The 13,627-nt window shown below is 64.7% G+C and overlaps 1 protein-coding gene across 3 annotated transcripts in view; it reads right to left on the bottom strand.

The window, feature by feature from the left end:
• Positions 1–26: 26 nt before the first annotated feature.
• EXD3 (exonuclease 3'-5' domain containing 3) overlaps positions 27–13,627 on the bottom strand; it is a 31,827-nt gene continuing 18,226 nt past the window's right edge. For 2 of the 3 annotated variants that reach the window (XM_081967714.1, XM_081967715.1), the window contains exons 20-21: positions 3,579–3,669; positions 27–909 (exon numbers count right to left, since the gene is read on the bottom strand). In XM_081967714.1, the coding sequence (XP_081823840.1) occupies positions 599–909; positions 3,579–3,669 (402 nt within the window). In that variant the 3' untranslated portion in view covers positions 27–598. The remainder of the gene's footprint in view (positions 910–3,578; positions 3,670–13,627) is intronic. The other variant, XM_081967716.1, reaches the window with a different exon arrangement.

Raw genomic sequence — 13,627 nt, 5'->3', positions numbered from 1 at the left:
TCTGTTTGTCTCGCCCTGCAGCGGTCTTTGCCAGTTGCGTCTCTTCTTTGAAGCCAGGGGGGCGGGGGGGGGGGAGCCAAGAAAGCCCCCCTGGAGGAGAGAGAGCTCTGTCCTCCAGGCTGAAGGTCCAGATTCCCCAAAGCAGCCTAAAGGTCTCCCTGTGGAATCTCCTGGCAAAAGCCCAGAGGAGCAACGGGGGAGCAAAGAAGGGGCAAGGGGAGGGGAGGGGCTGGCTGGGATCAAGGGAGACATTTCTTGCCCGGGCCTCTTATATCTCCAGAGAAACAGCCACGGGGGGGGGGGGGCATACAGTTCTACAGCAAAGGCTCCAAGTTGCCCTGTGCAGATGGCCCCCAACCTGCAAGAGAACATTTGGTCCTGGGATCTAGGAGGCAAACGCTGCTAACCATCCATCTCACCCTAGAGGCCGGAGGGGGACAGGGGGAGAACTGGTCTGATGGCCAAAACAGCCCCTGAGGAAAGAGGCCGAAAACCCTCTGAGAAGGGGGGGTGGCCTGCCAACATGCCCTCCTGCCACGAGGGAAGCTCCTGGGGGCCCCCAGGGTCACCCCCTTCCCTGCGCAGAGCCCCTCCCGCTTCAGCTCTCCTCCGGCAGCTCCAGCACCTCCCTGAACTGGGAGACCAGGCGGCCCAAGTGGGAGCCCTCCCAGAAAACCTGCCCGCAGTGGCTGCAGCAGTAGAAGCAGGCCAGGTCCTCCTGGCACAGCACCCCGGGTGGGACGGCCTCGACTCTCAGGCGGACGCCAGTGGGCAGCAGGGCGGGTTCGTCCCCTGGGCCTGCCGCTTCTGGGCCCTGCCAGGGTGGGCTGCGGGCAGGCGGATGAAGGCCGAGGCTGCAACTTTGAGGCTCCAGGCTGGCGGTGGGGCTGGGGTCTCCCAAAAAGGCCTCTGCAAAAGAAAGAGCAGCTCTTAGCCTTCCCTTCTCTTGGCCTCCTCAGGGGAAGACCCCTTCTCCTGGGCTGGAGGGGTGACCGAAGGCGAGCCCCTGCATCCAGGCAGCCCTGCAGGGTGCAGAGGGAGGGAAGGCCAGGAGGGGACACTGGGCTCTGTGGGCAAAGATCTCACACACACCCCCACTTTCAACCGTCTTCTCTGCCACCGCGGCTGTCCTGGGAAGCCCTCAAGAAGCTGTGGGGAGATCCTGAACCTGCAGCCTAAACGGGGAGATTTCTGCTGATGTCTTTTTGTTGTGAATTGCAGCCGGTGCAGCGTGGGAGAGAACTCTGCCAGTGACTCTGTCTCCCCACTCAAAGGGGGCTCCTCCACCCCCCCCACCCTCCCCGTTCTGCTCCTCCAACTCCCTCCCTTCCCAAAGAAAACCCCCTTTGTCTCTGGTGAGACGGCAAGGAGCTGACCTTTTGGCCACGGCCCTTGCTGGCATTCTCTGCACTGGCCGGGGTGGGGGGTGGGGTGGGGGCTTTTCCAAGGGAGAGGGGCTTTGAAAAGAACTCCTTGGAGGGGCGGGGGGGGGGGGAAGCATGGGATGGAGGGGGCTTTACAAGTTCCTCATTGACAAACGGCCACTTTGAAGTGCTTTTGTTGTTGGTGACCCTTTGAAGTGTCCCTGGCAAGAAAGGCCAAACAGCCCCCCCCCCCCCCGTCTTCCCTTCCTGTGTAAAGTCACAACAACAACAACACACACACCCTCCAGATAGGAGCAATTTGGGCCATTCACAGGTCACAGGTGTAAAAAAACAACCCTTCGGGATCTCAGAAACGGTCAAAATGTGTCCCTCAAAAGGCGACGGTGGGAAATTTGGCACTGTCTCGGCTTCCGCAATAAGCAGGAAAGGTGCTAGTCCTCGGGAGGCCCAACCCAGCCACCTCTCCAACTTTCCCAAGGAGAGCCAGCCCTGCTCAGGAGGCTGAAGGTGTGCGTGCAAAGTCAGGGCCGCTGCCTGGAGAGAGGAAGGCAGAGGTTGGGGCCATAAAACTTGCCCGGGTCTTAAGAACACACCCTGGGCGCGTCCTTGGGAGTCCAAAGGTCCAGTGAGGGGAGTCTGAGAGAGGAAAAGCACCGTCCGAGTCTCCCTTGCGGCCCTGGGCATCCTCTGCGGGGCCACGGGGCCCCCGTTCTCTGGCTGAAGGGCCAGGGCAAACCCCCTCCACGCCCACTGCCCTGCTGTGTGGCCAAAAGGGCACCCGAGGGAAGATGCCCGCAGGCATGCGGAAGGGGCAGAGTGGTGACCCTCCTGCTTTGGGTCTGTCAAGTCCAGATGCCCAGGAGGACCCCCCCCTCCCCTGCTCCTCTCTCGCCCGTCTCTTTTCGGCAGGCAAGCATCCGAAAGGCAGGAGGGCTGCCCAATGTCTGCGCTCGCTGGCAGGCGGGCAGGAGGGGGAGGCCAGCCTGAAGATGGATGCCATGTGGGCACCAAGGCTGGCACTGCAGCCAGGGGCAGATCTGTTGGGGCTCGCGAGAGGATCCTGGCCAAAGCAGGGGGAGGCGCTGAGCCTCGGAAGGGAGAGAAAGAGGCGGGAAGCCTGGGAAAAACCTGCACGGAGCCCCAGGTGAAAAATTCAAATGAGTAATTATACCACAATTAATCGTCCTCTCCTCACATGCAAACGCAGTTGGAATGAAAAGAAAACGGCAGGCAAGGGGAAAGGCAGGCCTGGGGTGGGTCCTGGGAAGAGCAGCAGCCCAGCTCAGCTGTGCTCAGCCGCGGGTCCTCTTCCAGGCCAGCGGCCGCTTTCCCCTCCCTCCGCGGCTTCTCTGGGGAAGGGGCCCTTGTGAGAGAAGCCGGCAGCTCCTCCTTTTGAGCTGCAGCCAGAAGGGGCCGACTTGGCCACTTCTCACCAGGCAAAGGGGGTCCCGTCCCCCCTGCAGCACCAGAGCCAGTCCCGCTGCCAGTCTGGCTGAGCCGCCCGGGGAAAGGCTGGGGCAGGCCCCTCCAAGGCAGGAAATGTGGGCAGGGTCTCCTTGGCCCCCAGTTGGTGCCAGAGGGGTAGACACGTAGGCCTGGCATTGGGGGGGGGGGAAGAAGTGGGCAGCCGTTTCTTCTGCTCCTCTGCTCTGCCCCTCGTCCTGCAAGCTGCCTGGGGAGGGGAGGGGAGGGGAGGGAGGGGGGGTCCAGGAGGGCGCTTCCTACCCTTCGTGGGAAGGAGGAGAGGCCAGTGAGGGAACCAGCCGGGTCCTTCTCAGCTTCTCAGGCCTTTCCTGGGAGAAACCTGTTCAGCCAGCTGGGTCGGTCACAAGAATGGCAGCCGGGGCAGGGAAGGTCTCAGCCAACGGGGTGGCCCTCCCCTGCGGGACGTCTGGGGCTCTTGGGGGGGGGGGACCCTGCTGCTGATGCATCCCACCAGGGATCCAGAGATGGCAGCCCACCAGAGCAGCCCCTGGCCTGCATCCTCCGTCCGATCCTCCCCTTTGGGACAGCCAGGGAGGGGCTTTCCTGCCCCCTACTGGGCTCCCTGAAGTGAACCCCCAGCCCTGACCTCCCCCACCCATTTCCCACAAGACCCCCCCCAAGGGGACTTTCCCTCCTGTGTGCTCTGAGGCCTCTCCAGCCAGCTGCCAGGTGGGCTCCAACGGGGGTGGGGGAGAGCCCCCCGTGTACCTGCGTCCTCCCCGGTCCAGCAGCCGCCCCGCTTCCTCAGCAGCTCCATGCTCTCCTTGGAGACCTTCACGTACCGGCTGCAGTTGCAGGCCTGTTGGGAGGCAGAGGGAGGGAGCCTTGGTGAGCCTCCCCTGGGCTCTGGGCCCTTCGGAAGGGAGGGACGCCCTGGGAAAGCTCAGCTTGCAGTCAAGGAGAACAGAACCCATCCCGGAGGAACCAAAATCCAGCCTGCTCTTCCTTCCCCTTTTTCTGCAGTGGGGGCTGCCCTGAAAAGAGGGTGGGGGTCCCCCCTCTGCCTTCCTCTTCTACAGCTACCTCGAGCATCGTGGCTGAGGAGCCCCAGTTTGAGGGCAGCCGTGAGGAAGCCCCCCCCTCTAGTTTAGGGTTAGGCATTCCGCAGCCCCCTTTGCAGCCCCTCCCGCCCTCCCTCTGGGGACCTCTCTCCCCTGCGCTTCCCCTTGGCCATTTCTGGGATGTGGCCAGCTGGAGGCCCGGTGGAAGCTAGAAGTGTTTTCTGGGCAACGGATGCTGGGATGCCTTGGGGACTCCCCGGAGAGCCCCCACCCTCACCCCAGGCAGGAAAGGCCTTGCTGCTTGTCCCCGGGGCCCTATGGGAATGGCCGGAGAACTGGCTGGTGCGAAGGGGGCCTCAGTCCAGGCTGGGCACCCACTTCAAAGGCCCCCGAAGGAGCTCTCCAGGATGGGCCTGAGCTGTTTTTCCCCACCACCATCAGCTGAGCAGCCACTGGCTCCACCTGGGGAAGGGAGCCCTTTGGGGAAGCCAGGCAGAGGCCCGGGACGGAGGCTGACGTGGTGCCCGCAGCCACTCCCCTGCCCCGGGGCCCTGGAGGCCCAGTGGGGTGCAGCTCTCTGGGGCATCAGGTCTGAATCTCCCGGGAACATCCCCGCTTTCCTCACCCGCACGGCAATTCCTGTTGCCAAAGACTCTTTTCTGGGAAGGGAGGGGCAGCCCTGAGAATGACTCTCTCCGCTGATCCCCTCCCACTTGGACGGCAGCAGCAGGAGGGAACCTGTGCCCAGCCCCGGCCCTGGGAACGCTCCCCAGCACAGGTCCCAAGGATGACGCGGCTCCTGCCGTTCCGATGGGAAAATCTCCCACAGGGCTGGGCCGGCTGAAGGCCGACACCTTGTCAACCCAGAAGCACGTGGGGAAGCCGTTAGGCAGGCGCGGCCCCGCCCGGCTCCCCAGTCCAAGCAGCGCAGGCACCCTGCCCTTCTCTGCAGCTGCTTGCTCTGGCTCTGGCGGGAGAGACCCAGAAGCTTCCCCGTTTCTCTGAGGGACCCAAGGCCCTACGTGACCCTGGAAACAGAGGATCCCAGGTGGGGGATGGTATCCCCCCAAAGAGGGGCACGGCGGGTGCTCCCTTCCGCACGGGGCCTCTGGGAGAGCTGGCAGAATCTCAGCCGCTCCTTCTATGCCAGGGACGGGCAAAGGTCTGCAGGCAGTTGTCCAGGGAACCCCAGGACTGGCTCCTTGAAAGGGAGAGCAAGAGGAGGGAAGAGGCTGGCACAAGACCCAGTTCCAGCAAAGTCCTCCAGCCAGGCCCTCCTGGCAACCTTCGGGATGCCAGGCGTGGCTTCTCTTCTGCCCAGGGCCCTGCAGCCCCCTGCTCTCCTCCCCTCTGCCGGCCTGGCAGGAGAGGCCGTGGGAAGAGGGGCCTGCCGTGACTCGGGAGCCTCTGGGAAGCTTGGCTGGCAGGAGGGTGCCAGCCAAGTCCCGCTGCTCAGGGCCCGTCTGGGCTTTGGCATTTATTCAGGCTGAGCTGGCAAGGTTGGCCCAAGTGTGGGAACAGCCGCCAGGGCTTCCTCTTCCCCCGAGGGAGTGCTCACCTGAGCGAGGGCACCAGCGCAGCAGCTGCTTCCTGCCTCCCTGCTCCTTTGGGCCCCGCCTGCTGCATGTCCCGGGACGGGCTGGAAGCCTCCAAGGCCAGCAGGGGAGCCCAGTAGGGCTCTTGGCCCACAGCAGGTGGCCTTCCGGCTGGGCACGACTGGGGAGGGGGAGGAGGGTGGGCCCCACGAGAGGGTCTGTGCCTTCCCTGCTTCCTTGGGCTGCTCTGCAGAGGGGAAACGGCCGGCAGTGCAGTGTGTCTTTTCACACACACACACACACACACGCCAAGGGGGGTGAAGGGCAGCCAAAGGGGTCTGCTGGTTGCCGCTGGGCTTCCCCGAGCCCAAGGATCCCACCACGGTTGGGGAAGGGCTGTGGCACCAGGCGGCTTGGGCCAGGCTCCCCAGAGCAGAGCCTCTTCTCCTGGGCCCATTAGTCACACATTGCTGGGAGATGCCTCATGGGCTCAGACACCCCCAGGAGGCCCAGCCTTCTTCCCGCCCTGGGATTTTCCAAGCTCAGCTCCCATTCCCCAAACAAGCCCACGCCCACCCCCAGCACTGGCTCTCCTCGCCTGCCCCACCCTGCCCCCTGCCCTGGCAAAAGGGCCCGAGCAAATCAGCTGCCCAGAGGCATTTCCTGGGCCTCCTCTCCGCAGCCAGCTGTGGTGCAGAGCGAATGTTTGGCAGTTGGGGGTGGGGGGTGGATAAGGAAGGAACCAAACTGAGGAGGGTCCGTGTGTGTGTGTGTGTGTGTGTGTGTGTGAGAAGAATGCCCCCCCCCCCCGATTGCATTGCCCTGCCTGGCCGGCCTTCCAGAAGCCCCCTTCAACACCTAGAGCAAGAAAGGCATTCACAGGTAGACTGCATCTGAGGCTGGAGTCCCCCTGAAACCTGGGCAGGAAAGACGGCTGCCTCTTCCGCCCCCAAGGAGGCCCCTCTTTACTCCCCTGCCAATCCTGCCCCTTCCCCCCCTCCCCACCCCCAGTCCCAGGGAAGCTGGCCGGAGAGAGAGTGTCCCGAGCGAGGGCTGCTTGTGCCCGTCCTCTCCCGCCCGCCAGAGAGCGGGGAAGCGGACACAAGGACGCCCTTTAGAAAGCGTGAGAAAGGAAATACGAGCGAGGCCCAGAAGCAACGTAACCCATCTAGCGGAAACAAAAGGCCCCGGAGAAGAAGGAGAAAAACCAGTTCTTCGCACACAAGGTGGAACAAGCCCAGAGTGGAGAAGGGAAGAGAGGCTGCCTGGACAGGGAAGGCCAAGGCTGCCAAAACCGCCAGAGACCCAGGAGGCAACCGGCTCTTCCCGGCTGCTCTCAGCCCAGGCGACCAACGTGCCCATCAGCCACAGCCTCAGCCTTCTGACAAGCAGCAGCCAACAAGGGCACAGCAGCCGCCTGGACAGGTGCCGTCCGGGCCAAAGAGGACAGGCTGCTTGGCAGAGGGGATTCTGGGCCCCCCTGTCAAAGGGAACCCCTTCCTCATCCCCAGGCCGGCCTTGCTGGTACCCGTCCCCCCCTCCCCAGACTCCCCAGCCTCTCGTTGGGTTGCCATGTCAGTAGAGCCCCCCCCTCCCCCCCGTGGGGGACCCAGCACCCCAGGGGCAGCAGCCAAGGGGAGAACAAGGGGGAATGCATCTCCCCCCCACACACACACATACACACACCCCAGGCCCGAGTCCCAGACCCTCCTGGGGAGCCCCTGACAGGCCGGAAGGCGGTGGAGGGTTCCTGGGGGCTGCTGCAGTTCAGGAAGCCTGCCCCAACCAAGCCTGCCCCACAGCTTCCCGGCTCCCCCCACAAACAGCCGGCCTTTCCGCAGAAGGCGAAATCAGTGTGTCGAGGCAGAGCCATCCGAGGAGCCAAGCGCGGCTCACGCTGAGAAGGCCGCCCCACTGCACTGGCGAGGGCACAGCCCAGATGTTCCCAGCTGCTCTCGGCCGGGCTGAGACTGCTGCAGACCCCTTTTCCCAGGGAAGGCGGAGGGGAGGCGGGCTCAGCCTTGGCGCTCCCTGCCTTCGGCTCCTCTCCCTTCCCCTGCATGGCAACGGCCCCCCTCCCGCCCCTCCCCTGCTCTTCCCTACTCACTGCGGTCAAGTTCGCCCCCCCCCAAAGACGCCCCCATCCCTGGCAAGGGATCCCAATCAACAGACGATGGGCTGGTCAAGAGGAGCCCTTCCCTCAAGGGCCAAAGAGGGAGACCCTGGTGCCTTTTTTGTGGGGGGCCCTCCCCAACAACGTCTGGACTGTGGCTGGACTCCCCTGAGCACTGAACCAGAAGCCAAGAAGGGGCCTTGTGGGCCCCCTCCCCAAGGGTGCTTAGCCAGCACTGGTGAGCCGGGGAGGGGAGGGTCCCAGGTAAGCACAAGGACTGGCAGCTCCTCACCTCCATGGCGTCCCCAGCTGCTGCGTGGGCTGCGAGACCCCCAACCTTTGGGCGAAGCAGACGGTGCAGACATGCCCCCCTTGCGTTCACACCCCAGCGAGCAGCCCTGACACCCTCAAAGGCTGTTCCCAGCAGGGCTGGCGGGGACCAGAGGGAGCCTGATGGAAGGGAGCTTTGGGGGGCGGGAGCACGGGTCCAGCAAGGAGGAGAGCAGGACTGGCACCCAGGCCCTGGGGAAGGCTTCCAGGCTGCCTGCCATGGGGAGAGTCTGGCAGGGGAGGGGGCCTCCTCCCCCAGGAAGGCCTTGTTGCCCAGTCGACCCAGGGCCAGGTGGGGAGCCAGGGGGCAGCCCTGGAAGGAGGGGGGCCCTTACTTCCCCTCCCCGCAGAGACCAGGCCGTAGCTCCTGCAAGAGGCGGGCGACTCCCATAAGGGGAAGCCCCCTGGGGGCTCTGCCTGAGCAAAGCTGCCTGGAGCTGCATCTGTACTGGGGAGAGTCAAGAGGGACGGCAGGAGGGGGGACGGGACGCCCAGCCCACCTTAGAGCCAAGCAGGGCCCTCCTGGCCAGGGGGGGAAGCTGCAGCCCGCTTGGCAGAGACCTGGAAGTGAGCAGCCGCTCCAGCTTACACCACTGCCAACCGGCCTGCGGTTCTGTGGCTCCGAGTCCAAAGGAGGTCCCGGGGGTCTCGGAGTCTCCCGGGGAGAACCGGAGGGTCAGGGAGGGAGCTTCAGCCTCTCCGGAGGGAGAAAGAGACCCCCGCCTCCCCTCCCCAATTAATCCCTTTAAGTTAAACTCTTTGGCAAACAGACGGAGGACGAACAGGATTTGGCCACCAACCCTGGGAAGAGAGCCAGGCAGCCCCAGGAGCTCAGAGGTCACTGGGGCCGAGGCCGGGGGGCGGGGGGTCTTTGGGGTGGAAAAAGGCAAAGAGGGAGAGAACCCCTTTGTGGGCCTGGGGGTGGGGAGACTCCTTTCTGCTTAGTGGTTCTTGCCACCCCCTCCCCACAGATGGGACTCCCCTAAGCAGGTTTGCCCCTCCGCCTGCTTCTTCCCCTCCTCAGCCCCACTCGGCCTGGCCTGGATCCCAACTGTATGCCCACCCAGGTGCCAGCCCTTTCCTTCCTCCACTCTCTCTGCTGGGCTTGGGAAGCTTGCGCCCTCACGGCGAGGCAGGCCAGGGTTCCAGGGGCAGCTGGCAGGGACAGGAGGGCACCGCTTGGTCAGCTCTCCATTGGCTACCGCCGTAGCCGCTGCCCCCCCCCCCCCCCGTGTTCCCTGCCTCTGGCCATGCTCAGCCGAGTGGGGACGCCCCGTGCCCGCCTGCAGGGAGGGGCTTCCCTGGCCAGGGAAACGGGGGGAGAGGAAGCGCCTGGGCCGGGCGGACATGCTTTCAGAAGACGGGCCCCCTGGGAGCCGAGTGTGAGAACCTGTCGACTTGCTAAGCAGTGTGGGAAAGTGGGGGAAGGGCGGGCGGCTTTGAGCGGCAGCGGGGAGGAAGAGGAGAAGGCGGCCCGAGGAGGAGCAGGAGCAGCCACCACCACCGCCACCAGAACCCCCCCCCCCCCAAGGCAGCCTTGCAGCTCTGTTTGGAGGGGGGAGGGACCGTGTCAGAAGCATGGAAAGCATTGGGCCCTGCAGCTTTTCTTGCAAAGGGGGCAGAGACGGGCTTCAATTGGTAGCAGCCCCAGGGAGGGAGGGAGGGGTTGCCTGCTCTCTCTGCAGCAGCACACACACACACACACACACACACACACACAGACACCTTGCCGGCACAATGGGGCTGGGGGCTGAATCCACATGCCCTCTGCCTGCGGAGAGAAAGGAAGGCAGGGGGAGTGGAGCCCCGGCCAGAGGCTGCCTCTTGCCTTGCCCGCCTTCAGCCCACCGTCGGGTGCCAGGGAAGGATCCCCCAACCCCAGGCGCAAAGAGCCCTCTTGCCAAAGGAAGATTGGGGGCACTTCAGTTAAATCAAAGGAAAAGCTTTGTCTGTCCCTTCCCCACCCCCGAAGCCACAGCACACACAGATCCTCAGCCCCAAAGCTCCCCCTCCTCCTCCTCCTCCCCCCCCCCGGGTGTGGCCAAGGGCTCGGTGGTCCTCGTTGGGCCCCATCCTGCTCCATGCGCTCGGTGGGCAGGAGGAGAAGGCTGGTTCTCTGGCGCTGTCAGGTGCTTCCGGAGGGACTGACGTCACCTCGGCTGGGAGAAAGGCGCTGGGAGAGGAAGTGCCCCCCCCACCTGGCACCCCTTCCCCTCTGCAAAAGACCCCAAGGGCTGGTGCTCCACACCAGGCCGAGTGCGATAGTCGCTGAGCTGCCGGCAGCCTCCCAAGTCTGGGGAAGGAGGAACGTGAGCTGCTTGGGGGGGGGGGGTGTCCTTGATTCCCCCCCCCAACCCCCACAGGGCGTGGGCACGAGGAGGGTGCGCAGCCCTGGCCCTCTCTGCCCCCGTGAGCATCCCCAGGGCTGCCCCCCTGCCTCGGGTCTCCCATCTCCAGCGAGGGAGGAGGCGGGGAGGCGGCCGCTCTGTCCCTGCCTGATGGCGGAGAGGCTGCGGAAGGGCTGCCCTCTGGAGGCTCCCCGGGGCACCCCTGCAGGAGCTGCTCTGGGGCTCATGGAAGAGGGAGGGCCAGGGGCGCCTCCCTATCACCAAGAGCTCCCCAGGGAGAGCCTGTGGGAAACGGGCCGCCCTCTTCCACGGATGCCAAGTGCCAGGGCTGGCGTGAGAGGTTTGGCCCCGGGAGGCTCCCTGGGAGGGGGCGTGGGAATTCCTCCTCCCCCTCCGCTACAGGAGGCAACCTGAGCACACCTTCCCAGCCTCCTGCTGCCAGAGGGAGGGGCTCCCTGGGGCAGAACCTGCTCTGCCTCCAACCTCCTCCCAAGGCAGGGCCCGGCTGGCTAAGCAGAGGGGCCCGGAGGTGCAAGGGGATGGGCTCAGGGGCGGGGAGGGGAGGGGGGAGTCTCCTCTCCTGCCAGTTTATCCGCAGGGCCCCCTGCAAGGAAGCCCCTGGCCGGGCAGGGCTCCTCTGGCCACAGGGGGATGTCACCGAGGTCTCCCAAACACCCAGGGGAGCCTCCCACGGCCAGGCTGGGAGTAGAGAAATCCGGGTGAGGAAAGAGGGGGGCAGGGAAGGAGGAGGGGGCCCAACCTCTGGAAGGGCGAGGAGGAGGAGGAGGAGGAGGAGGGGAGAAGCCTCGCAGCACCGGCAGCTTCTACAAGTCCTTCCGCAAAGCTCCCTCTCGACTCCAAACTCCCCTCTGCCCAGTTAAGGTCCCCAAGACCCCTCTAGCCAGCTCCATCCCTCCAGGGCCGCCTTTCCACCCAAAAGCAAGGGGAGACGCCCGCTCTGGGCAGCCCGGCTGGGAGGACGAGAAAGCGGGCGAGTGCCGGAATCCCTGCCTGGGGAAACCTTCCTAGAAGAGGCTTGGACAGAAATGCAACAGCTCCCCCACCTCCCCAAAAAGCCCCTCCCCTGCCTGCTGCTCTGCCCCCAACGCTTTGGGCCTCTCTTGACCCAGCAATTATGAGGGTGGGAATGAAGTGGGGGGGGGGGAGGCTGCTCCCTTCTGTGGGCCTTGCTAGCAGACAAAGGCCTGGGAAGCCCAAGGGAGGAGAGGGGGGGGCAGGCCTGGCCTTTTGAAAAGGGAGGGAGGGAGGGAGGCTGGCTGGCTGACTGGCAGGGGAGGGGAGGAAGCCCTCCCCCCCCCAGCCCCAGCCCACCCTCCCTGCTGCCCCCAGGCTGCATTGGCCCCAATGCACAAAGCCAGGAGAGCAGATTTTGGCTCCGGCCAATCCAGCGGAGGAGAGTTTCTACCCATGGGACCTCTTCTCTTCCAAGACCCCCAGCCCCCCTCCTCCCACCCCCCATTCCTCCAGGCTGGCCTAAACCCAAGGCTCACTGGGCTGGCACGGCTGGGAAGAGCCCAGCTCACAACGGCCTTGCAGGGCAGGCTCAGAAGCAGCAGCCTTGCCCCAGGCCACAAACATATGCCCCCCACCCTGCCTCCCCAGCAAGGGACTAATTTTATTGGGGGGGGAGGGCGAGCTGATCAGAAAAAAGTGAAAGCAAGGGGGGGGCAGCCTTGAAAACAGCCAGTTTCGGTGTCTCATTCCCACCTAATGGTCCCAGCTCCTGTGGCAGGAAGCCCTTTGCCAGGCTCCTCGGGGGCAGCATTCCTGAGGGAGGGTCCAGGTTCCCCCATCATCGCACTCGATTCCCCCATCAGAGAGAGGCGGCAGTGGCTGGAGGGTCCCTGCTGGGAGGGATGGACTGCATCCCTGCCCACAAAACCTCTGCTTTCTTCCCCGCTTCAGACCCACTGAGCAGACTTCTCCAAGCGCCAGGCATCCCTGGCAGCAGCTGCCCATCTCCCCATCCTGTGAGGGGTGCCCCAGGCAGGCAGGCAGGCAAGCCCCTGCCCACAGCGCTTCCTGGCATGCTGCAAACAGTGAAAAAGAGGCGCACGGCCCGAGGGAGGCCCACCCTGAGTGCGGAGGACCCTTCCCTATTCACCGGCACTCATGGAGGCGAGGCAAGCTGGGTCAGACCCCAGGCGGCTCCAGAGGGGAAGCCCCCGGGCGCATTCCCAGGGCGCCCTGCTCTCCCGTGACTCGAGCTAAAGAGAGACGCGGTTCTGTGAGAACATTTCGGAGAAGGCCAGGCTTCCGGATTGGAAGCAATTTTCCGTTCCTTTTATATCCTTCGTGCTGCACGGGAGCAGCTCCGGCCCCTGGGTTTCCACGCACCCCCTGCCCCCCCCATCACCCCTCTGGCTGCGGAGGGCTCCTGAATTCAAGTTCAAGGGGAGGAAAGTGGAAATAGCTGCCCTTTAAACCACCCCCCCCAGCCCTGCTTCCGAGGCCCCTGTCCTGCTTGCAAAGGCCGGCAGAGCTCATCTAACTTCTCCCCTCTCTCCCTGCAGGGAGGCATTCACAAAAGCCCCCCCCCCATCAGGTGATACTGCTGGGAGCCCCCAAAGCCAGCTGGGGAGGGGGGGGGGCGTCTGCACCCTCCCTGGTGCTCCTTCCCCTTATGGCAAACATTTTGCTTCCCAAAAGGGGTTTGGGGGCTTCTAGAAAGCTGCCCTTTGCCCTCCCTGGGACCCTTTGGCTGCTCTGCCCCTGAATCCCACCAACGGAGGGGGGGGGGGGTCCCTGGCAGTGAACAGGTGGGGGGCACAGCAACTGCCGGCTCCTCCCCCTTCTGCCTCCTCCCCTAGTGTAAGCTTTCTCCCTAATGAGCTGCTTAACATCCTGACGGATGGAGATAAGCGCTTGTCCAGCCAGCAGAAGCCGATAAGGAAGGATGCGGAGCGGCTCTTTCTGGGATGGGGGCCAAGGCGCCCAGGCTCCCTGCCCAGAGAAGCCTTTCCTGGCCCCCAGGGACCCAGACCCAGGTGGAGAGGCTACCTGAATGACCGGGGGTGGGTGGGCTGAGGTGGGGAGAAAGGGCAGCAGGAGGGGGGGGGGGAGGCAGCCCAGAGCCTCAGCTGCCTGCAACCGCAGTCCATCCTCAGGAAATTGAGGACACCCACACACACACACACACACGTGCCTGGCTCTTTACGGCCACAGCAGGCCTCCCAAAGCCTCTTGGTCAGCTGCGGGAAGGGCGAGATGCCCGAAAGGAAGAGGAGTTCCCCCTGGAAGAGTTACAGACTCTGCATCTCCCCCATTTCCTCCCCTCTGTTTACGCCTGCATCCTCTCCCCCCCCCCCTGCCTTTCAGCCCCTCCCTCCCTCAACCAGAGCGCCACGTCGCCCCCTTCAGAGCTTGCTGGCACCAGCAGCCTGAGGAAGGGAGCGTGGATGACCACTGC

Source organism: Natrix helvetica (genome assembly GCF_964273705.1).
Source record: "Natrix helvetica genome assembly, chromosome: 15".
NCBI lineage: Eukaryota > Metazoa > Chordata > Lepidosauria > Squamata > Natricidae > Natrix > Natrix helvetica.
The sequence above is the reverse complement of the archived record's forward strand: the minus strand, read 5'-3'. Positions and strand labels throughout refer to the sequence as shown.